Source organism: Mixophyes fleayi, chromosome 3 (assembly GCF_038048845.1).
Source record: "Mixophyes fleayi isolate aMixFle1 chromosome 3, aMixFle1.hap1, whole genome shotgun sequence".
In the NCBI taxonomy this organism is placed as follows: Eukaryota; Metazoa; Chordata; class Amphibia; order Anura; family Limnodynastidae; genus Mixophyes; species Mixophyes fleayi.
This window is the reverse complement of record NC_134404.1, coordinates 96,122,099-96,147,871: the sequence shown is the minus strand read 5'-3', so window position 1 is coordinate 96,147,871 and position 25,773 is coordinate 96,122,099. Positions and strand designations below refer to the sequence as shown.

The 25,773-nt window shown below is 39.2% G+C and overlaps 1 protein-coding gene across 4 annotated transcripts in view; it reads left to right on the top strand.

Moving 5' to 3' along the window:
- The window catches only part of PLCH1 (phospholipase C eta 1), a 109,845-nt gene that overhangs the window by 42,762 nt on the left and 41,310 nt on the right, over positions 1 to 25,773 (top strand). For all 4 annotated transcript variants that reach the window (XM_075202027.1, XM_075202026.1, XM_075202025.1 and 1 more), the window contains 6 exons: positions 3,436 to 3,529; positions 8,116 to 8,319; positions 9,953 to 10,073; positions 11,478 to 11,649; positions 13,172 to 13,279; positions 18,914 to 19,075. In XM_075202027.1, coding sequence (XP_075058128.1) covers positions 3,436 to 3,529; positions 8,116 to 8,319; positions 9,953 to 10,073; positions 11,478 to 11,649; positions 13,172 to 13,279; positions 18,914 to 19,075 — 861 coding nt within the window. The remainder of the gene's footprint in view (positions 1 to 3,435; positions 3,530 to 8,115; positions 8,320 to 9,952; positions 10,074 to 11,477; positions 11,650 to 13,171; positions 13,280 to 18,913; positions 19,076 to 25,773) is intronic.

The window sequence follows — 25,773 nt, the reverse complement described above, 5'->3', positions numbered from 1 at the left end:
ATCTTCTAAAGCCGGAGTCACCGAATACACACACAACAGACTTTATGACTTCACATTTTACACTTTAGTAGCTCAACTGATCAGTGGATTCATTTGATATACCATATTTACACTGCAGTTATGATTTAGGCCTTAATCCCCACAATTATGTGATGGGTTAACCCTTATAAATAACTAAGTTCTCTCTGGTCACGACAAGCAGGGTAACAGAGCATGGTAAAATTGGGTTTGGGTTGCAGAACATTGGAATCGACAAGAGAGTTTACCAGAGAAGAAGCAGACGGATCAGTCAGAGCAAGGGAGAGAGAGCACTGAGCGATGAGACTGAGTCAGCGATCAACATTTTGCCTAGGTGAGGGTAATATTGGAAGGGAAATAATAGAGGGAATCTGAGCCGGGGAGGTCATAGCAGACTAGGAACAAGAGAGTGAGGTAGAGTGGAGAGCAGCTAAGCACAGGGTACACAGACTAAGGTGCAGTGTGTGTGGGATCAGAGGAGGCATGTGTAAAGGTGGAGTTTGTGTTGTAATGGAGGGTAGGCCTGTATTCACCAACAAGTATTCCTTTTTGCATTTGTATATGATTTTGATCTTACTGGGGAATTCCAAGCCATATGATCATCACACTCTTCAGTCATTTCTAACACCCTTATATATTACATACATAAAGATGTATTTGTGATGTATCTTTATAGTGCTGTATATTTTGACTCTCTTTGGGACTAAGTTGTGATTTAAAGAGCCGCTAAACCTAAAGTATGTATTGATCTGATATTTAACATGTACAACTTCCTATATGACGACATGTTATCTAACCGAATGAAAACTATAATGCTCTATAAATAGGCATTTTAGGCTTTTGATGACTACAATGGGGTTCTTAAATAGAAGCTTCACTTTGATCACATCCGTAGCTCACGTATTTTAGTTCATATTATGTTGCTTGTTGTTATTTTATATAAAGAAATTGATATTTTGGGGTAGCTGGTTGTCTAAGTATTGTCAATAAGATGGCAGTAGTAACTGTGTGGGTGACTTTGAATCAATAATGACTACAGAATGACGGAGTCTCATGAAAAGGTAAAATATTATTATCTGCTAAAGTTGTGACATACAGAGGTTATGTACTAACTTAGAAGGGCGCTCACGGAGGATATGACTGCTGAGCATTGTGACAGATTAACAGCTATTCTAATACACATGTTTATAGATCTATTTAGTTTGTTTTTACCTAGATTAGGTCATTTTTCTAAGCAAACCTAATTTTAGCTATTTTCTTTCATAGAACTTTTACACAATTGTTTGTGAATGTAATGCGATGCCTTTTTGTACCATCATATTTTAGTGGCCATTTAATGGAAGCCATTTATTTGAAAACGGTCTTCCCAATTCCTTAAGGTCTGAGAGATTGAGCATTTCTGCTTTTAGCCTGAAATATGTTTTTCTAATAATAAGATTCCAGACATCTCCCTCAGTTCATATGTATGTTTCGGTCAATATGCCATCTGTCTATGAACTGTCATCCAGCAATGTCCTGGAAAAACAAATCAGGTCATAAGGGAGATTTTTCAGAGATACTCGACTACAATATGTTGGTTTGTTATTATCAAAGCTGATGAACTGGAACGATCATACATCTCTTTGTATGTAGCTATGAATAAGCAGCTGTGCAATGTATTAATAAACCACAGCCTCAAACTAATGTCATATGACCTATGTTTTTTTTTTATATACAGCAACCATGGAACTATAATTTTTATTTAACAAGAGCACCCTAAAGGGTCTATTTATTAATTTGCAGTGATGAGGATAGTTTTTCTGTTAATTACTATGCACAGCGAACCAGTGTCTCCATGTGGGTCTGCTTCTGTTGCAATTATGTGAATATGTCTTTACTATACTGGACGGCGCTTGATAGCCACTTCCCACTCCCGTTCCACCTCTGTAAATGTAAGAAGGTCCAAGTGTGGCCTTATCTGTGTGAACTTTGTATGTTCTCTGAAAACCTACCTATTCAGACAAGTTTATAATATTCCTCAACCACCCTCTTAACCTCACTACCTTTAGCCTGTTACACAATTTCACAGAAGACAACTACCCCCTCACCAACATTGTTGTGTGACAGGATCATTTAGCTTATGAGTCACCTTACCTTTGCAGTCTGGCTGGGCCAAGATGCAAAATGTATACTTAACCTCATGTGTCAATCTCCCATTGTCCCATAGATTGTAAGCTTGCGAGCAGGGCCTTCTCACCTCTTTGTCTGTTTTACCCAGTTTGTTTATTAGTTTATTTCGTTTGTCCCCAATTGTAAAGCGCTACGGAATATGTTGGCGCTATATAAATAAATGATGATGATGATGATGATGATGTTCTCCCCGTGTTTGTGTGGGTTTCCTCCGGGTGCTCCGGTTTCCTCCCACACTCCAAAAACATACTAGTAGTTAATTGGCCATGCGATTAAATTGACCCTAGTCTCTGTGTGAGTATGTGGGAATTAAGACTGTGAGCTCTAATGTGGCAGGGACTGATGTGAGTGAGTTCTCTGTACAACGCTGCAGAATTAGTGGCGCTATATAAATAGATGATGATGAAGTGTCATACAGATGTAGATGTATGGTGTTTTTTTTTGGGTGGGCATACACAAAATAAATCTGTGTATTTTGTGGTAAATATGTGGGCAATGTGCCAACTTATCATATGCCAACTTATCATATGCCCCTTAATCTTCTTTGTCAAATGATGAAATCACATATGCTGCAATTGTGGTCATTAATTCAGCCTGGTTTTTTCGTTTATTCCCAAATAATTCTGCTTCAGTGCTTAGCTATTTATGTTAAAATTGCAAAATTGGCCAACTAAAATTGCACCTTGTGTTACCACATAATAGTTTGCCCTTGAAAGTAACTGATTATACTATTGTCTGCTCCCAGTGAAAGTCGTACAACCCAACCCAGCCTAGTAAAGGATAATCTAAGGCTGGGTACTGGTAACTCATAGGATGGAGTATGGGAAGAACTGTTTATCTCTTTATGCCAATACATACACATGTGCCTACAGTAGTTTATTAATAAAATATTTGTCTGCTTATTGTTCATTTTCAGTCTTGTATGTTGTTTTTATTTGTAAGCTTTGATTTATAGATTTACCCAGCAATATTATTGAAATTATCATTATACTTTCATGGCATCTGTTTTTTGGCTTTTTTGCCCTATATTCTCTGTCCTCTGTAGATGAAAAGTATGATCTTTTGGAGCACTACTAAAATTCAATATTTATAACTGTTTTGCTGACAGTTTATTTATGGTTCACTGCATCTCAAGCTTTGTCAAAGGGATTTCTGCCATAGCCCTGGGTCCAGACTTTCCACTGTATTAACACTCAGTGTACTATGGAAAGGAACTTCTCACAACAATGCTGTCATTTCTCCATACAGATGAATAATGTGACAACAGAATATTGTCTTGACATTATACAGAAGTTTGAAGTGTCAGAAGAAAACAAGGACCAAAATGTGCTGGGAATAGAAGGTATGCTTTGTGTATTTTCCAGTTAAATAGTATTCTGTACTTAACTGAGGTGTTTATATATAAACATTTGTATTTATATATGTACCATATATGTTCAGCATGCTATCTGAACCACATCTTTGATAGAAGATGACATGTCCATCGCTATGCAATGGGGTGGAGCCTTTCTGTTTTGAATCCAGAAGCAGAGGAAAGGAAGTTCAGAAATGTTTAGGTCTATTTATTAAAAAGTGGTGATAGGGTTGGTTTTATATTGCCACTTGTAATTACAAACCTAGTTTTGCCATGATAATATCGCCAGAGTTACTGGCTGGCAGTGGTAAGATTAGTCTGACCGCTTCACCAGCCGGTCTTGGTTGGTGCGTCTACGCATGCATTACCCCAGCTTGTCGGTTCTTGCGCAGTAGACCTGGGAGTCTTCACTTGGGCTTCCGGTTCCACTTGAAGAATAAAATGAAATAACAATAACATTTTAAAAAAAATATTTTGCAGGGATTCTTACTGGATAAAAATGCTTTATTTAAATAATTTTTCGTTCAATATATTTTGCTATTGCCATCCTGAGAGAGAAAGGAGGATTGCTTTTTATTGTTCAAATCCAGACAAGGTACTGCAGGCCGACAGGCTTTGATAGATAGGGAGAAGCTCCTGGAAAAACACCCATATGTGCCAGAGATAGGGCTTTACTCCTTTTATATCTCAAAACACAAACTCTATTTTATTACTCATTAAAGTTATTAGTCTGCAATATTTAACTTTTTAATCTTGTCACAAACTGCAGCCTTGGTAGTGCCTAACTCCTTATTACAGTACTAAGCTACGTCATCAGGGCCAGCTTCTACAAACAGCTAGCCATTAGACATACGTTTAATCACGTGTTAGTGTCCAGGCTAAGATGTAGGGTTTGCGTGTGTTCATCTGATTTGCATAATAAACAGCCAGTGGAGCACAGAAAATGAACTTTTTATTCACTCAGCTATTGCTTCTTAATTGTTGTTTGAGTCGCTGTATTATTTCAACAACACATTTACCAAATTGCCAGGTTACTGTATATCTGCCCTGATGTCCTATTGTATACCGAACCTCTGGCTAGTCCCTGACCTAGATCCTTGCTGTGTACTGAGTCCTGGTTGTTAACCCCTGCTCTATCGGTTATCACCTCTTGTTCCTCTGTACTGAATTACTGGCTTTCGACCATTACTATCACTGTTAACCATTCACATGCTGTACTGCAGCACAGAATAGTAGGTATTGTTAAAACAAAACTACATATCTGGGTAGCTAACTAGAATTTAAGGTCCTGCTATTTTGATCTCTAAATTGTGTGATTGATGAGATTTGTTAGAAGTCTTGGTCATGGCTCAGTTGCTAGGCAGCTTGTGCATCATTGTTGCCTTGCATGGTTATCTATTACTGGTTTAGTTTTCAACCACTGAATGTTCTGGAACTTTTCATTAACTCATCAATTGCAAATGATTGGCTTATTTTCTTTGAATGCTACAGTAATTGCAGAAGCCCTAAGGTTACAAAAACAAGGTCACAGATGGTACAATCATTCCGAAACTAACTTTATTTAACATTCTCGGCTGTATCCATCAGCACAAATTTGAAAAATAGGTCAGATTTTCAGAAGCTTTGTTCTGCTTTGATATACTGTATCAGCTGGAAGTATTATCTTGTTTTATTAATATTGTACTTTTTGTATCAAACATTTTCTCTATTTACATTAACATCTCACATATGTTTTTTAAGAACGGGTTCAGCCAAAGCCGTAACTACCATAGTAGCAAAGGGTGCAGCTGCCTAGGGTCCCACAGCCTTTGGGTGGGGAAGCATGTCTTCTCTGTAAAAGCCCCATGTGTATATGTTCTTTATTCACCTTTGGCCAGTACAGTATAGAGAGATTTATAAAAGATTTAAAACAGTTGCAACATGTTATAAAGTGTGGTGATAGTATGTCTTACAAAATGGCCATTTAGTAGAGAGGCAAATAGGGTGTATGCCCTGGGAAGCAAGCGTTAATCTTTCTATTGATGGAGCTTACTAGTGATAGCTTTAAAATATGCTTCTATCCTCTCTTCATCCTTCACACATTAGTCTTAATCCTAAACATTTTGTAGCCTTAGTATGGAGCCAAGTCCCAAATCTCAATCATTCTCAATTCTAGCTGTCACCTGCCCATGTGCCTGCAATGCTCCACTTACACTTCCCCAGCATTGACTCATCCCCATCCTCGTGCAGGAGCACGTGAGGTCACCTGTAATTTCGTCTGGCCTTCTATTTAAACCGTGTTCTGCCCTTTGGCCAGTGATTGAGCAACAGAGTTATATTTTTCTTATTGATCTTTGTTTCCCCAAGCACTACAAATGAGAAGCGCCTGGGGAAACAAAGATGGATAAGATATATACCTCAGAATAAGATGTGGTTTTATGCAACGAAACGCGTTAGGTTAATTGTCACCTTCTTAGCACCTCATTTGATTTAATCTTTTGAATGGTGTGGCTAACACCAGACTGTGACGACACCTGCACTTGGAGATTGCTGGATGTAAGGACAGCTAGTGAGCGAGCTAATGGAGAGTAGCTCCTATTGCTAGTACTTTTGCTAAGACGGCATTATATCGGGATCGATGGGAGGCTTGATCTTTAATCCACCATTAATTCATTTACTGCCTTTATCTGAGGAGTTAGGGGAGGCTGACCATACCAGCTTATTATCAGTTTTTCTACAAAGAAGAGAAAATTACATATCTGTCAAATGAAAACTAGTTTAAGAAATGTATATGAGTGTATGGTCAGTATTGCTATTTTGTGTGGTGTGTGTTTAGATGTAACAAGAGAAAGAATGTGTTTTAAGCAAGCTCATGTTTGTGTGTGTTTAAATAGGAAGAGTATGTGTTTTAAATGAGCAAGAGATAGAAAGAAAGATTGCAAGCACACGTTTGTGTGTGTTTAAATGTGTAAAGAGAAATGTGTTTAAGCAAGCACATGTTTATTTGTACAAAGAGGATGTGTTTAAGTGGGGATAAAGATAAATGTCTGTTTGCAAGCGCGTGTAAGAAAGAAACGTGTTCAGGCCTAGGAATAATACAGGCCAAGCATAGAGAGAGAGAGATGGGGGGAGGGAAGTCCATTGTAGTTTAGATAGCAATCATTCTTGAGATGGGGGAAGCAGCTAGCCTTTGTAAAGCATGTGTAAAAAGATTCAGAAAGTTCATAGAAATAGAAAGAGTATAATAAGAAGATAAAAGTTACCATAAAAGATGTATAAAATGCAGGCAGATACAGACAGATATAAGAAGATAAAAGTTAATAGAGTATATATAAGATGCAGGCAGCAGATAAGGTATACGTTAACAGTGCAGTGTGTGTACTATAGGCTACTGGTGGAAAATATGTCCCCTCTTCTAGGTGTGTATGTGGGGTGGTCAAAAGAGACTGTATTGCCTGCTTCAGTGGCTTATAAACCTTTACCCAGTATGCATTGCTTCAGGTAGGGCAGTGATGACTAACCTGTGACACTCCAGGTGTTGCGAAACTACAAGCCCCAGCATGCTTTGCCAGTAGATAACTAGCTGATAGCTGTCAGAGCATGCTGGGACTTGTAGTTTTGCAACACCTGGAGTGTCACAGGTTAGCTATCACTGAGGCAGGGGGTGGTGACCTCCACAAGTGGGCACTGAATGATGAGTCATTATTTTGTGCTAAGCTGTCCTTCTTGTCCAGTGAGCACATGTTTATCCTTTGTTTGAACCGAACTTCCTGTGGAGCCACATGTGAGAGACAATTTCTTTGTTTGAAATGCTCTGGTTTTCAGCCAGTTCATATCTTTATCTACGCATAAGTTTGGCGCATGTAAACAGCAGTGGAATGCTAGTGGCCATTATGCGTGGCTCAGGCTCCGCCTACCGCGACTGCGTCATCAGCGGCGATATAGCAACTCCTTCACATCATCAATCAGGGGTAGATTTACTAAACCTTCTAAAAAGGAAAAGTAGAATCTACAAGATAAATGACGGCGAGCATTTGATTGCTTGCTGTGGGCAACACCTCCAGTTTTACTTTTTAGAAGTTTTATTAAACCTACCCTTCAGTGTTTCTTCTGTGATTTAATCAAGTATCAATACTTGTTATCTAGAGAATGACCATCCTCACAAGCGATTAGTCCACCATTAAGTAGTCGTATATATTTGATGTCTTAATATTAATACAAGTATTATTTTAAATAAAATGGTGCAATCATAACACACTTCCCATATTGATCTCCTTTCGTACAAAATATAGCATTAACATGTTATGATTTTCCAGAATGGTGACTTTCCTCATGAATACCCCCTGTTCCCTTCTGTCCTGTCCTCCTCCATACTCTGATCTCCAAACATGTTTTCTTGATAAACATTGTGGCTGTGACACTGTATTTGACACATCTGTTTCCATACAATTTTAAAAATGTAAAAATAAAAAGTTATATAATAAGATGACATCTAAGCTATGTGTTTGCATGAGAATTTAAAACTTCATAATTCTTAATATATCATCTGTTACTGTTCCACAAAAGGAATAACAGCACGTCATTGTTTCCTAAAGGTTTTACCAGTTTCATGAGAAGCCCTGCTGGTGACATATTTAACCCTTTGCATGGTGAAATTTACCAGGATATGGAACAGCCACTGTGCAATTATTACATTGCTTCATCACACAATACTTATTTAACTGGGGACCAACTTCTATCCCAGTCTAAGGTGGATATGTATGCTTGGGTGTTACAAGATGGCTGCCGATGCATAGAAGGTATGTTACTGCTGATGAGCCTACGTATATTATATTGTATTTTTTTCTATTGCATATCTGATATAACCTTTTATGTTCTACAAATGTCTGATATAATGTCATATTTCAAACATTTGTAGAATAATTAGGGATTCTTTCAATAGATGAGATTGCATTATAATTTTCTTTTCTTGCTTCAATAATGAATCCTCTTAATGCTGTTTATGTATGTTGCTGTTTTGTCTTGCTGCCAGGAACTAATAAAGCTTTCAGATACAGGAATTAATCTGTATGCATTAAAACAGAGCAATTAGCGGTTATTAAAGTGTTCTAGTGATAAAAAAGGGAAGAGTAACAAATAATACAATTAACACAAACCTCTATAGTTTAGAGGAATAAATGACAACAATCAGTAATATCAGCTGTGCATGTATATGATTACCATGTTATGAATTTCTTAGAACTAGTGGCACTATAGATGTGTCTTATGGTGTAATGAGACCTATATAACATTTTAAATACTGTATTTCTATGCAGCAGAGCTCAGTTGCTAATTTGGCCTGTGATTTGGGATGTGATTATAACATGCAATGTATCTATTTTACATCCAAGTCATTTCATTACCGCTGCCAGAAATTTCCACTAATTCCCATTTGTGATGTCTCTGCGCTCTGGTCAGATCATATCACACACATGACAAGTTCTAGACATGCATCTTGCATCCCAGGAAGAATGCTTCATCCCATTACCCCCAGCCATTCCTCTTCAGAGAAAAATTACCTTTCTAAGTACACGTCTATAAGACAGGTAGTAATCGTGTTAACGGGAACGAGAACCCCAACACGCTTGACACCTACACGAAAAAACGAAGGCAATGTAAACAGACTTACCTTAAAACCGAAGATCCAGCTTTCCGACTGCAGCGCATGTAGACAGCCAATCATGCCGATGAGGCAGCTGTCCGGCACTTCACTTGGACGTCAGTGCGCCGTACATTCATGTTAATTTAAAGTGCCTATGTTTGGACCCCGCAGGCTTACTGCTTAAACACTTAGCCTGCGGGGTACAATCATTGCCACTTTAAATTAACATGAATGTACAGCGCATTGACGTCAAAGTGAAGTGCTGGACAGCTGCCTCATCGGAATGACTGGCTGTCTGCATGTGCTGCCGTCGGAAGGCTGGATCTTCGGTTTTAAGGTAAATCTGTTTACATTGCCTTTGTTTTTTCCAGCAATCGGCATTTTCGTGTAGGTGTCAAGCGCGTCGCGATTCTCGTCCCCGTTAACACGTACCCAACCCTATAAGACAGCTACTCAAAGTATGTCTCACAAATGTGGAAGACCAATATTTTCAAAGAAGGATATTACAAGAAGCAGAGTTGTTGATGTAGCAAATTGTGAGTATTAGTTATACAAGTATATTATCAAGTGGTATCCCTTATGTGGGTAAACGATTTAAAAAAGAAATAAACAGTGGGCATACCCATTTGAGAAACATTCTCTATGGTCCTTTCCTCAATTGAAATTTCACATGTTTATAACTGGCAGAAGGCATTATCCCGCTGGATGTAGTTGTCCTTCAGCAGTTGGATAGTTATAACTTGCCTAAATCTGCCTTGTCATGCTTAGAAGTTGTTTTCTTCTTTCAACAGTTGACTGTTGGGATGGACCAGATGGTGAGCCAGTTGTACACCATGGATACACACTCACCTCAAAAATCCCCTTTAAAGATGTCGTTGAGGCCATCAACAAGCATGCCTTTGTCAAAAACGAGTATGTGGGTTCTTCTCGCTTTTATAAAATATGGTCCCTCTGCATCAGTAAGACAATGCTCTGCTTCCTTTTCAATCATGTGTTTTTATTGGAAGATTTTTATAACACAAACAAAAATTAAAACAATGCTTTGCTTCTACTTCAAAAAAAAATCCCTGGAGTGCATTTCAGTTCCAGAAGGGGAACTCGTGTAAGCCTCTTACCAGCTACTATAAACTCTTCTCTGTAGCTTATAAAGGTTTAATGCCTTGGGCAATTCTCCAATGTAAATCTGACACAATTTTTTTTATTTGGACCAAACGCAAACTCTTTAAGACAAGCTGTCTACCGAGGAGGAGAGCCACACTGAAAAGTTTGTTGTTAATGCATTCAGGGCAGCTTAGCTAAGGCTGGATATTGTCAAAGAGTTTGTGAGAGGAATAGGAAAGTGAGCCAGATGTAGTAGTGTTCAAGGGATCCACTGTAAATTTACAAAAAACTTGAATATCAAGGTCCTCTAAATACAAGATGATCCAATGTGAAAGCGTCTTGTAGCATTCACAATTATATATGTAAAAATGACCATGCTTCAACAGAACTTATGATATTTTGCATTGTATTTACATTTAATATTCAGCCAATTACTAAATAAACAGCCATTTCACACTATGAAGCTGGCCACACGCTACTGTCCTGCCACTAAGCCTAAGTACCAAATAAAGGGGTCTCTGTCCAACTTGGCAGCACACACGAGTGGCGAAGTTGGGTTAGTTGCAGCCATTTGGATTTCAGGAAGAGTGGCAAGATCCCTTCTGGTGTCACTGGAGCCTGGTAAGTGCAGTTAGAAGGTGGTCTCACACAAGCCGTTAGCAGTCTTTTTACATTTACGTTTATCAACATAATGTAGAGACTTCGATTGGATTACACTAGTCCGAAGACCCTGATTTGAAATATACGTTTGAAATTTGTGTTCCATGTTGACGGTTTAACTTCGCAGTTAGCATTTATAGCTTTTTTATTTTAAACACTATTTAAATAATATTTGAACTTAACTGTCTCGAGCATCTCTTTTGATTGCATTTGATGCAGTCATTATAAGGCATTGGGGTAATTTTGGGGCCAAACACAAGTTGATCGACTACCTGCAACAGGATCAATTCCTCGAAGATCAGAGCTTTGTCGAAATTTTCCAATTTCTTGTTTCAAAATCTAGTTTCTAATAAGAACCTGAAACTTAAATAGCTGCTACTAAATAAATCTAATATAGTGACTTTATTTAAGACTCCCCTTTGATGTGCTTGTTATGGTATTATTGTATTCTTTAAATTTCTTTATGCTGTTGTTGCTGTGCATTAGTTCACTTAGATATTAGTCTATCCAATTAAAGTAAAAAATGTTTTTCTTCTTTACTCTTTGTTACTGTAGGTATCCTGTAATTCTGTCTATTGAAAACCATTGTAACATTCAGCAACAAAGGAAAATTGCTCAGTACTTAAAAGAAATATTTGGTGATAAACTTGACTACTCGTCAGTTCCAGTTGGAGAGTGCAAACAACTCCCCAGCCCCCAGAGTCTAAAGGGCAAAATACTTGTAAAGGTAAACAGTAATGGGGAATAACCCTCACTTCTAAAATATCTATAGAAGCGCAGAATAATCATTCTTAAAAAAACATTTGGAAGTATATTTACTAAACTGCGGGTTTGAAAAAGTGGAGATGTTGCTTATAGCAACCAATCCAATTCTAGCTGTCATTTAGTAAAATGTACTAAATAAATAACTAAAATCTGATTGGTTGCTATAGGCAACATCTCCACTTTTTCAAACCCACAGTTTAGTATATATATATATATATATATATATATATATATATATATATATATATATATATATATATATGTGTGTATATATATATATATATATATATATATATATATATATATATATATATATATATATATATATATATATATAATGTATTTTGTAATAAGAGTTAGCTGTTAATAAGGCAGCTTTTACTACCTGCACTGTTAGTCAACCATTTGTATTACCATTATTCAACCAGTAGATTAGTTTTAATTGGTTTCAATATGTTGTAGTTCATACCTATCTTTGATGCATTTATTTTTCCTACATTCTTTCCATTTTGTGAATCTGTTATATGCAGCAGTTCTAGTAAGCTTGTAAGCCTGCATTATTTGATTTTATGATATCTTTTACTATATTAATAGGCAACAAGTTGCAACAAGGGAGAAAGAAAATGAGCAATTTGTTTTAATGTTAAAGATTGTGCCACGCTGGTGCCTGTCCCCTATGTCACAGTGCTGACAGTTCTTTTGCACAAAAAGAGTAATTTACAAGCTGTAAGGTCTATTGGCCAGAGTTGTGTCATCCATTATTTATCCTCCTGCCTAGGGTCCATTGGGCACTGAGGGGTCAGGATTACGCTGTCTGTTGTGTGTGTTTTTTTGACAAATGGACGGGGGCCTAAAACCAGTATTTTTCCTGGTGCCCCATGAGGTTTCAATCAGGCGCTGGTATGGGCGCACATTTAATGTGCAGGAAGTGCCAACTTTTCAGTGTACTGTGTTTGTGAGTACAGCTTTAAGGCTAGGGAGGCCCCAGCATTGGGCTGGGGAAGAGCTTGATTCAATAGCTAAATTCAGCTAGAAAGTACAGGATATTGCCATGAATGTCATTATCACCAACAAAGGAAATTGGAAATGGGAAGGGAAACTCTTTCATGCATCTTGAGATGTAAATTCTGCTGGTAAATACATTTTAGGACAGTTTCAAAACTTAAAAATATGCACCTGTCAAGTTTATGGTGTCTATCAGTAATACCTTTGGGGTAAGAGTTCTATATATCCAATATGACTGTCATCTTCATTCTTCTACTCCTTATTCCCTTAGAGTATTTATTTAATCTTCAATTCACTCTTCCAGGCAATAAAGTAGGTCTTGATCTTGAGATGGGATCTATATACAACTTTACTCAACAGAGGATAAAACATCATTGAAGCTATACCCCAGTAACAGACATTTGTTCTGCCTGGAGATATTTTATTTATTCGTCTGAGAATATGCTGCTTCTGATCAGATTGCATTGTATATTTTCCAGGGGAAAAAGTTGCCTTATGACCTAGCAGAGGATGCCGAGGAGGGGGAGGTCTCTGATGAAGACAGTGCGGACGAGATAGAAGAGGAGTGTAAACTGAGCCATTGTTTTGTAAGTGGAATCCCATTTTTCCATATAACGGAATACTGATCTACGTTATGCTAATACCAACATGTTATAAAAATAGAGTTGTTGCAGTTTGACATTTTTAGGCAGGAAGCAGAATATTAGGGGTCATATGTGAAGCAAAAATAGGGAAACACTTGTGGAAAAATAAGGATAACATGAAATGTACAAACAGTAAAGCCAGCCCTTTTTCCCCACTAGCTACCTTATTTAAGCCTGATAGACAACTGCTAAGACAGCATAAGGCAATATTTGAAACAAAACCAGAGAAGAAATACACCCATGCTCGGTGTATCCCATATTATATATGGCACCAGCTGCATGACAATATTTCCTTATGTTGTCTTAACAGCTGTCTATCAGGTCTATTTAAGGCTCATTTGGGTGTGGCTCACAAGCCAGCCCTAGCTAGATGCAAGCCCCTGTACCTGGGAGGTGAGTGCACCTGATTTTATCTGCATTATAATGGTGTTTAAATCATATAGGTCAGTGTAGGACCTGCATACAATGAAGTGAAATTGACACTGGAATGCAGGCTTAATTGTTTTGATCAAAATATGAACTAATACATCATGTTTTCATTTTGCTAAATACAAACAGATATGCAGTGTTAAGGCTGACAACTGTCTTTATGCAGAGAAATAAGGCTTTTTGTGCATAATTAATATAATTGCCATGCATGTAGTTTTTATTATTTCTGTCTATTTTTAAGAACTTTAAAAGTAAATTATAGCTTGAAATATGGTATAATTAAATTAGGTTATTCGAATTGTGATCTCTTTACCCATGTGGTGTGCCTAGATGATATGCAAACTAAACAACGTTTTAGAGCAGGCCTGTCCAACCTGCGGCCCTCCAGATGTTGTGAAACTACAAGTCCCAGCATGCCCTTCCAGCTACCAACAGGTTGTCTACTGGCAAAGCATGCTGGGGCTTGTAGTTTCACAACACCTGGAGGGCCGCAGGTTGGACAGGCCTGTTTTAGAGTTTACAGTCATATTAACATCAACGTGTCTAGTAAATGAGAAAAATCATGATTTTAAGCTATAGTAGCTGTTTCATTTGAATTAAGTTTATTTTTATTTGTGTTAATTATATTTTTTGATAATGGAGGTAAGAATTTCAACTAGGAGGTGGACTAGATTTGTATATCAATTTTATGTGCAAACTTGAATATTTATTATAGTTCAGGAATACAAAGCGCCTTAAATTACACCCTAGCTTCTTACATTGAATTATACTCTGAGGTGTCATATTTCACTGAATATGTTACAGCTGGACATGCACAGCTACAATTGTTGTTTGTAAAGGTGTTATTAATCTGTATTTTTATATAGTGTTAAAAATAACCATGTTTTGGATATACCATCTCTCAAACATTAGATACATTTCAACATACAAAATGTACAAATCTAACCATAAGATGTCTATATATATATATATATATATATATATATATATATATATATATATATAAAGCAAGAATCCATATATAGAACATACAAATCGTGTTGTGCATCAATGATAAGGAAGATTCTTTTCAAAGTTGTATTCAGCACTGGAGACCAACATGTTCTCTTGTTGGTAAGAATCAATTAGGGACCAATGAGGTTCTATGGGTATTTTACAAATAATTGTAACAAATGAATGTTCCTTTTAGTTTTTATGATTCCTAAATGCTGGCAGTGTGCACTAGGTATCAGGGAAAGAATGGAAGTGTTCACAGTTTGTAGCAGGATACTTTCTTCTGTATTTAAATCCTTTTGCAGAACTAACCCTCCCTGTAACAGTCAGGGGGTGATGTATGGCGAGTGATGAGGTCCTGCAGTTAGTGTATCTCAAATTTCGATCTCCGTGCATACGCAGTTAGTCTGCCCTCGTCCCGGCTGTTCCTGCAGACAATGGGGTAGCCTGCTCAAATTCTGGGTAGCGGGCAGGAAATATAGGTTGCGATGATAGATTGTAAGCTTGCGAGCAGGGCCTTCTCACCTCTTTGTCTGTTTTACCCAGTTTGTTTATTAGTTTACTGTGTTTGTCCCCAATTCTAAAGCGCTACGGAATATGTTGGCGCTATATAAAGAAATGATGATGATAGACCTTACTGTAGTCACCATCTTTGGTAGGTTTTTTTCGTTGTTTTTTTTTTTTATAAAGTTTCAGTAATCAGTCAGACCAATGCATTTCACCCCATTAAGTGTCAGGGTTCCCTCAGGGAAATGTCATAGCTAGATATTGCACTTTCTTCATCATCAACATTTATTTATATAGCGCCAGCAGATTCCGTAGCGCTTTACAATTGGGAACAAACATTAATAAGACAATACTGGGTAATACATACAGACAGAGAGGTAAGAGAACCCTGCTCGCAAGCTTACAATCTATAGAAAGTTAGAGCCAAGTCTATGGCCAGCTCTGATAAGTGAATAGGAAGATCACAAGTACAGTGATGTGATTGATTGGTAGAATGTCAATTAGATGATAATCCTGGCTGATGTTCAGCCCTTTTAGGTGCTGTCCAGCAATGTGTATAAAAAAGTTTATTTTAGATCAAATACCTGGGGGTTTTCCTCACTTCTCGCTATGACCTCCTCTTTCGTGAGAATTTCCTACCCCTTTTCTCCAAGACGCAATCAGACCTGACCTCCTGGAATCGCCTTATTATTTCGTGGCTGGGCAGGATCATAGCTGTCAAAATTAACATACTCCCCAAATGGCTGTACCTCTTCCAAACCCTTCCGGTAGCTGTCCCTGCCTCTTTCCTTGCCAACATCCAGAAGGCACTCACCCACTTTATTTGGAACCATAGACCTCCTAGAGTTTCATCCAATATCTTAAAACGGCCAATCACTGGAGGAGGAAGAGGCCTTCCCGACATCAAATTATACTATTTGGCATCCCACCTTTCGCAAATCGTTGCCTCCTACGCTCCCTCTGGCTCCACTGCATGGCTTGATATAGAATCGGCCCATCTAACCCTGCCCGATCTCTCCTCTCTCTGGGGCGTGTCTCCCGCCCGTCACCCCCCTGCTGTTAGAGCACTGCCTTCTATCAAATTTGATGCTATGCTCTGGGACTCCAACTCCTTCAAACTAAAACTTTCAACTGCAATATCTCCTTTAACCCCCATCTGGCATAACCCGGTGTTCCCTCCCGGATCTGCCTCTACGATCCACCGTAACTGGTCTCGTGCAGGGCTTAAATTTCCAGTAGATTTTTCCAAACAGGGCCGCTGGCTTTCGCTAGCGGATCTCCAACCCCAATCCCCGTCCCAAATCCTCAGCCCCTTTGAATTCTTCCAAATTAATCATTTCTTGCGATCCCTGCCACCAACCTATGTTCTTAGGGACCTTACTCCATTTGAATCTCTTTGTAGAAAACATCCCTTGGACAAGGGCATGATTTCTCAAATATATAGCATTCTTCTCACTTCTGCCCTTCCCTCTCCAAACCCTCATGAAGACGAGTGGGAAAAGGACCTTGGTCCTCCGCCGGATGAAGAGGCTTGGGATGACATGAGACTGGGGATAGCTAAATGCTCTATATCAACTAAACTCAAGGAAACCTCTTACAAAATTTATTACCGTTGGTATTACACTCCCACAAGACTCCGTAAAATGTTTCCCTCTTCCTCGCCCTGCTGTTGGCGGGACTGTGGCCAAAGGGGTACGATGTTTCATATTTGGTGGTCTTGCCCGATTATCACCACCTTCTGGGATTCAGTCCATAGTTTCCTAAATACCCTTTTTGAAGCCCCCATCCCGAAAGATCCCTGGATATTTCTTTTATGTTACCCTCCCCAAGACCTGGACAAATTCTCCAAGAAATTAACTGCCCACATCCTGACAGCAGCCAAATCACTAATAGCCCTTAATTGGAAAAATACCTCACCTCCATCCCTTTTGGCTCTCAAGAAGCAGATTTGGCACGTGGCCGCTATGGAGGAGATTACGTACTACCTCCACGATAGAGGCCACGTCTTCATTCAAGTCTGGGCTCCATGGCTAGCCGTGGAACTCACCTTCCCCCCTCAGCGCTCCACGTCCTCCGACCTGACCCATGTGCGATGACCCTAACTATTCCCGACACATATCTCCCCCTCTGCTATAGGCTCAACACACCCTAGTTATCCTCTAAATACTTACAGTGCTTATCTTTGTGGTCCTACCCCCCTCACCCCTCCCCCACAATCCCTTTTGTTCCCACACCCATTTTATATTATTCTTTAAAAATGTAAAAACCGGTCATTTTTGTCTAAAGGTTTCCTAATATGCGATACACCACAATAACTGTTGTGATTTTACTGTGTATGCTACACAGTGTTATCGTTTTGCTGTCTGTATTTTCTTGATTGACCACTGAAAATAAAAAATTATAAAAAAATAAAAAAAAAGTTTATTTTGTCCTCAACCTACTCGTTCTTAGTCCTGTATATTTTTAGATAGAAATGTGTATCACATGATATTTATTTCTCTCATGGTACATATTTCAGTATCCAGCAAGTGTTTCAATATGTCTCCTTGTCATAGGGTTTATTATAATAAATAATCGAGCATTGTAGCTATTGAGTAAAAATCATAAAAATAAAAAAAGCCTTTTTTCACAGTGGGCTTCAAGAGTGATTTCAGAATCCTTTCAGCAATAGTTACAGTATGTTCTTTATACCCCATCAATCCATTATCAAGGTTCAGGTTCACATGGGTCAGAGATGCTGTGTTTAGTGGACCATTGAGTTCAAACAGGTTGTAATATCAATCCTAAATATTTTGTTTGTTATGCCAATATAAAAGTTTCCAGTAATAATGCATAAACATATACAGATAGTGGAAATAGGCATTGTTTTATTTTTATGTTTTTTTACTCAAAATCTACAATGCTAGATAATTTATTATAAACAAAAATAGATGACAATACATTTTCAATCACTACCCTTTTTCACATAAACTATTACAAATGTAATATATTGTAATGTATTGTAACAAATGTACAATAAAATAATACTTATATTTTAGAGATTCATAGGATGCTGCTTCCAGATTCCACCAGGAAGATCCGTAACATGTAAAAAATATAAAAGTGCACAAATAATAGTGCAATATTGTATAGAGAATATAATTCTATCTACATTCCTATACAACACAGGGAAAAGTAATTCTATGTTATAATAAACCCTATGACATTCTACCAATCATCAATCACATCACTGCACTTGTGATCTTCCTATTCACCTATCAGCTCTGCCCATAGACTTGGCTCTAAGTTTAAAAGGCAAGAAAGTGCAGAATCTAGCAATGACATTTCCCTGAGGGAGCCCCAACACTTACTGGTTGCCTCTCACGAGGAATAAATCCCCCTCCCTACAATTTTCCCTAAGTGGCAACAACACTGACTCCCAAAGTAAGAACCGAAGTTAACCTACCACCATTCGCTACTATTAATTGTTATCTGTGCAGTAGATTATAGTGGTGTGTTTTATTTCTATCAAAGCAAACTCTGTGTTTGATTCATTTAATTTGGTTCATTAATGCATGCTTTCTGGCATAGCTAGATTTGTTTTTTATGAATTAGCATTGAGGACTTGGCAAACCACTTGTTAATAGGTTTTGTGTTAATTCTGTGCAGAGCAATGGAACAACAGAACACCAAGTGGAGTCCTTCATAAGGAAAAAGCTGGAGTCTTTACTAAAGGAATCTCAGATCAGGGACAAGGAGGATCCCGACAGCTTCACCGTGAGAGCTTTGCTAAAGGCAACACATGAAGGCCTGAATGTTAATCTGAAACAGGTATACAAATCTACTACAAAGTATAAATCAAAATACAAGAATGTGCTCTTTTCAAATGCTTGAATAGCTCTTTTTTTAATAGCTTAAATTTGCACAAGTCAAGTCAGTGTCATTTTGTATTTATTTAAGTACAGCCGTAGGAAAAGACTAGGGGGTATATTTACTAAACTGCAGTTTGAAAAAGTGGAGATGTTGCCTATAGCAACCAATCAGATTTCAGCTGTTATTTTGTAGAATGTACTAAATACATGATAACTAGAATCTGGTTGCTATAGGCAACATCTCCACCTTTTCAAACCGCAGTTTAGTAAATATACCCCATTATGTCATTAAGAACATATACCGAGACATGCATTTTTTTTATTGTAAATATCTGCACAGTGTCATCCAGACTCTGGTGGACATTGCCAAATATGTTTATAAATACTGTAAATGTTGATTACGTAATTTAAAATACCCAGGTAGCACATAGTGCAGATCCTCCTCTTCCCCTGTGTGTTTGAGCGATTTTGTAAGCTGTTCCCAAAATATAAACATATCAATGAACATGGTGGGAGTATTGGGCTGCCACGGAGTATCTACAGGAAAAGGTACTATTGCATCTTTGTTATTCCTTCCTCCATGTCAGCCATTACTAATGGGATGTACCCAGGCATTAATAGTAGCAGGGCCAACAAACACCAGATCAGCAATGATGTAGCATAATCAATGAAAAGTTTATTAAATAGCCGTGTGGAGATTATGTCTCCCAAACTGAGCATCAGTAGATGACCATGTTTGGTGAAGGAATGAATAGATGACCATCCAGCTGCTTTGCAGAGATCCACTGTTGAGGCCTGAGCCCTTCGTGTGCAAAAAGTTCCCACTGCTCTTGTTGAGTGAGCTTTCAGGATTTCCGAGACCTTGCGTCCATTTCTCTTGTATGCCAGTTTAATATCTTCTCTGATCCATCTTAAATTGGTCTTTTTGGATGGGGCCTATCCTTTCAGGGTCCTGTTGTGGTCACATAAAGTTGTCCTGTGTTCCCAAAATCCCTCTTTTCTAGATAAGTACATAGAGATTGCTCTGAATAAATTCAATGTGTGTAGCATTTTTTCTTTATTACTGATTGTGAATAAAAGGATGGCAATTTGATTTCTTGATTAACAGGAACAGTGGAGAGCACTTTAGGTAAGAATGCTGGATTAGGCATTAGAACTACCTTATCTGTGTAGACATATACAAAGGGTTATTTGTGCCACAAAGCTTGTAGTTCTATGGGCAGACGTAATTGCCACTAGAAATACCACCTTCAGTGTAAGCCACCTTAGAGAAACCTCTTGTAAATGCTCAAAGGGATCAGACATCAGGGTGTTGAGAACTAAATTGAAATCTCATTGTGCCACAAAGGACTTAATACTAAGAAGAATTCTTTACTGCTTGAATAAAAAAACTGATATGGTCTTTTGAAGCTTACTTGATATCTAGTAAGACACTGAATTCAGACAATTGCATCTTTACATTTGAGAGGGAAAGACCTTTGCCAAGACCTTCCTGGATAAAATCAAGAATATGTCCAATAATAGTTGAAGCTGGATTCACTTTGAGCTAATACCACGTTAATAGTCCATTTGGATTTGGATGAAAAATTGGATCTTTGTGTTGGAGGTCTGGCCAAATAGGTAGAGGCCATAGTTGATGCTGATGCATCTCCCAAGCGACCACAAACCATGGGCATCATTGCTAGAATGAAAGGATTACTATGACATTCCTTAGCTGAAAGGACCATGGGATTGCAGGGCATCTTTCCCTTCGTTTACTGGATCTTTGTGCCAGGAGAAGACCCTGGCCACTCTGGTGTTATGATTTGTCGACATTATGTCTATTGTTAATAACTGGAATATTTCCTGGTGCCACTCTCCTGGATTAACTTGTTTTCAACTGAGATAGTCGTCTACACCATGCTGTCCGCCCACCACATGAAGTGCAGAGAGCAGCTTCAGGTTTCTTTTTGCCAGTGACATGACTTATGCTGCTACTGCTGTTGGTATCACCTTGGCAATTTATGAATGTGACTGCAGTCATGTTGTCTGAGAATGAAAGGACTGAATTGTCCCTCAGCCTGTAGTGCTGGATTGTTTTGTGAATATTATCCAGTCTGGTTTCTGATATAAACACTTCTAGTTCTCTTAATTTTGGATTCTGCTAGCATTTCAGAGATTCCCTGGTGTCCTTGTTAATCAGTGGCATGATCCAGAGGTGTTTGTCTGGGAACCCATGGAGTGAGTAAGTCTAACTGAAGATTGAGCATGTTCCACTTGGCCCAAGGGAGAATTACTATGGTGCAGGAGAGCATCTGTCTGTGATGGCACAAGAGGACTGTTTATAATCCAGCCGTGTCCTTACAGAATGGCCAATTCTTGTGCTCTCCTGACTCCGTCAACATGCTTTGACTTACTTTTTGATCTTGTAGATTGAGCGTCGGTTACCCATATATGCAGCCAGAGAGCTCGCTGTTGAAGCCATAGTTCTGTCTGAAAAGGTGATGCTATCACAAAGATAAACCATTCCTCTCTACATTACTTCAATGTTTTTCCACAAATTTTGCCTACTACTAATTTCCTGGACATCTGTGTGAGGAGTCTCAACCCATAGCCAGAATGCTTTTATTGCTTAAGCCATAGCTAACGATCCTCAAAAAGTTACTTCTGGACTGCAGAAGAGGTTGGTTCTTCATGCATCCCTATAGATTTATATATGTACCTGAGCAGATCTCTACATTAAAAAGTATCGCCTCTTTATTTTCCCATATTCAATACTAGCTGGTCCATTAACACATTCTAAAGAGTCCAGTCCTGATTGGAAAGCCCTGTCCTCTGAGTCCATACTTGTATTAGGACCTTGTTCTCTTAATATACCATATAAAAGCTTCTTAGTCACAAATTATTTCTTATCCAGGCTATCCGCTGCTCAGGTGGCCGGGGATTACTTCCTTGGGACTGGGAATAACATGTTGCACATAAGACCACATCATAGTAGATAATAGCTTGTCACAGGCTCCACAGATCCTATGCTGCGGAGCTTTATTTTCTTCCCCTCCACAGGCTCTGCAAGAGTACTGATATTGGAAGAGTATTACTAAAATCCAGAAAACAAGCACCCCTGACTTAGGGGCTTACTTAGAACGGGTACTTTTCAGCTGGTAGGGTTGGACTCGGGCTCCATCCTGATGGCAGTGCCTCTATGCTTCAATTGAGGTGCTTTCATGGAGAAGAGAATGCTTGCTGTAGCGGTTCTGTGGCCCTGTCTGCCTTATCCTCCATATTGGCGTCCTTTAACCCTGGATGTGGCGTACGCAGAAAGCACTTTTGATGGCGAGCACCTGCCATTTTCAAATTTGAATACCAATTTCCTTGCATGTTGTTTACTACTGAAAATAACAGCTAATGATCCACGAGTAGCCATCCATCCTCCTCGGAACATTGCACCACCAATGGTGTATCACCGAGACCATTTAAAGCAGGTAAGCCCCTAAACACCGAAAATAATAAACTGCTAACTCTCATCACTAAATAGACAGAAAAAAAGGCACAGCGAGGAGAGGAGTTGCACTATATACTAACTGGGAGCGTTTTCAATTTCTTATCTCTACCCAACACTAGAAGGGACTAACCCATCTTAATGGCTACCATGGAGGATGGGAGAGGAAATTTTCCATTGGGCAGCATGGTGGCTCGGTGGTTAGTATTTCTGCCTCACAGCACTGGGGTCATGAGTTCGATTCCTGGCCTTATCTGTGTGAAGTTTGTATGTTATCATCATGTTTGCGTGGGTTTCCTCCAGGTGCTCCAGTTTCCTCTCTCATTCCAAAAACATACTGATAGGTTAATTGGCTGCTGACAAAATTAACCCTAGTGTGTGTGTGTTATAATTTTCACAGTAAGCTCCGGAGGGACAGGGACTGATGTGAATGGCTCAAATTCTATGTACAGAGCTGCAGAATTGGTGGCGCTATATAAATTGATTATGATGATAATTTGTGGAATAAAAACCTAAACGAAATGTAAAGATTTTGAAAGGTGCTGCCAATGCATATTCATGTTTGTATAATTGTTTTTCTCTGTATAACTCTGGAATTATATTATGAATGTTACAACACCAAGAGAGACATCTGTCACTGTCATAGTTGCTCATAACAAATCACGATCTATGCAGTCCATCTAATGAAAACTATTAAAACTCCATCAATTTATAGTGAACCCATTAAGATACAAATTATTACTTTGTCCTACCTGATAAAATATTAATTATTTCACGAACGTAAAATAAAATTAGCGGTTGTCTGATCTTAATTGGTGTTGTCATTTGTAACAATAACAAAATATGAGGGTGGTTATTTTGTTTTTTAAACTGAAATGGTTAAAAAAAACACAAGGACGGCACTGTTGTTGTGTGAATACTGGAATCAGTAATTCCATTCTGTACATATAATAAGAAAACAGACATGTGCTGGACACATGATTTAAGAACCAATTAGTGAATTATTCAAGACTGTTAAGATATAATATATTTCTCTGGTATATAGCAGAATGGTGATAAAATAAATACAGGACAATATAGCCAGGGCCTGATCAACCACTAGGCTGACCAGGCTGCAGCCTGGGGCGCTGGGTCCCGGGGGGCGCGGCACTGTGGGTATTTTTTTTTTAAAAAATTAAATTATTTTTTTTTCTTCATTCATTTTTTTTTTCGGGGTGGGGGAGGGGGGGGGGTCGCCGCTGAGGGGGGTGGAGGGCTTGACGATCAAAAGCATTGGTGGTCAGTGGTTAGCAACACACAGCCAATCGCCAGGCTGCCTGTTGCTGTGCAGCAGACAGGAAGCAGGACGTCTTTACTTCCTATCTGCTGATCTGAGGAGAGGAGCGACGCTGGCACAACTACAGGTAAGTGAAGGGGGGAACTGCCCTGCATATCTATAGGGAGGGGGGGGAACAGCCCTGCATATCTATAGGGAGGGGGGGGGACAGCCCTGCATATCTATAGGAAGGGGGGGGGAACTGCCCTGCATATCTATAGGGAGGGGGGGGGGGAACTGCCCTGCATATCTATAGGGAGGGGGGGGAAACTGCCCTGCATATCTATAGGGAGGGGGGGGAACTGCCCTGCATATCTATAGGGAGGGGGAACTGCCCTGCATATCTATAGGGAGGGGGGGGGGAACTGCCCTGCATATCTATAGGGAGGGGGGGGGAACTGCCCTGCATATCTATAGGGAGGGGGGTGGGAACTGCCCTGCATATCTATAGGGAGGGGGGGGAACTGCCCTGCATATCTATAGGGAGGGGGGGGGAACTGCCCTGCATATCTATAGGGAGGGGGGGGGACTGCCCTGCATATCTATAGGGGGGGGGGAACTGCCCTGCATATCTATAGGGGGGGGGGAACTGCCCTGCATATCTATAGGGAGGGAGAGGGGGGACTGTCATGCATATGTATAGGGAGGGAGAGGGGGACTGTCATACAAATCTATAGGGTGGGAGGGGGGGGCTGCCATGAAAATCTATAGGGAGGTAGAGAGGTTGATATGTATGAAGGAGGGCAGAGGAGGGGGGCTGATATATGTGACTGGGGGAGTTTTGATGTGATGGGGGGGGATAGCTAGCTAGCAGAGTGGAGGTAAGGAAAATAGCTGCAAGGGGGATGGATGCAGGGTGGGAGGTAAAGAAAATGGCTGCAGCAGGGGTTAAGGAAAATGGCTGTGGGGGGGGTTGTGGTTAAGGAAAATGGCTGCAGGGGGTATTTAAAAAATAGAGCAGCTTTGGGGGCAGAATCTCATGATTGTGTGGTGGTCACATGGGTGGTCTCAGCAATCACTAGAATACTAAATATTAGTGAGATGGGGCTGGTAGAGGTTTGTATTTGATTGACAACAAATATTCAGATATTGCTTATATATGCCTGTCCAATGGGGTACTTTTAGCTGGCCATAATGGAGTGTTTTGTTTTAACTAAAGGGCCTAATCATTCAGGGTTTGCATTATAATACATTTTTGCATTTTCAAAAAAGGACGCCAACTTTCCAGAAGCCAGCGAGAGGATAACAAAGTTGCAAGAGAAAAGAGCAAGGACAGGTAAGAGACAATGGCACAATCTGTCTAAAATTGAATGCTGGAGAATACACCTGAACATTCATATTCAGGAGTGTTCCTATACACCTATATATTCGGAGGAGGGGGGGGGGGGGCGCTGCGGCCGTATTAGCCTAGGGCGGCCAGAACCCTTAATCAGGCCCTGAATATAGCTGTATTTTCATACTACAAACGGCTACTGTTAAAAGAAAAACATATATTGGTATTTAAGCTTATGCCATATGATGTTCATTGCAAACCCCATATAAACTTTTATAAATTGTGTTACCTCAATTTCACATCATGCAACCATAAATCGTTATGTCCTAATAATATATGGATTAAAAACATAAATGCTGGGAGAGATATAGGATGCTAATAAAGCAGCATAGTATAATTTAATCTAAATGTTTGAAGGATAGTTTTAACACTTTTGAGACTATCCCTCATGTTTGCATTTTTAGGGCTCGTTCTTACACATGCGCTTGGAAAATGGCTAAAATGCATTGCATGAAAACTATTGCAAGCTTTACACATTTTATTACTTTCTGCATGTACTTCTCATGCCTTAATACAACCTACTGTGCTTGT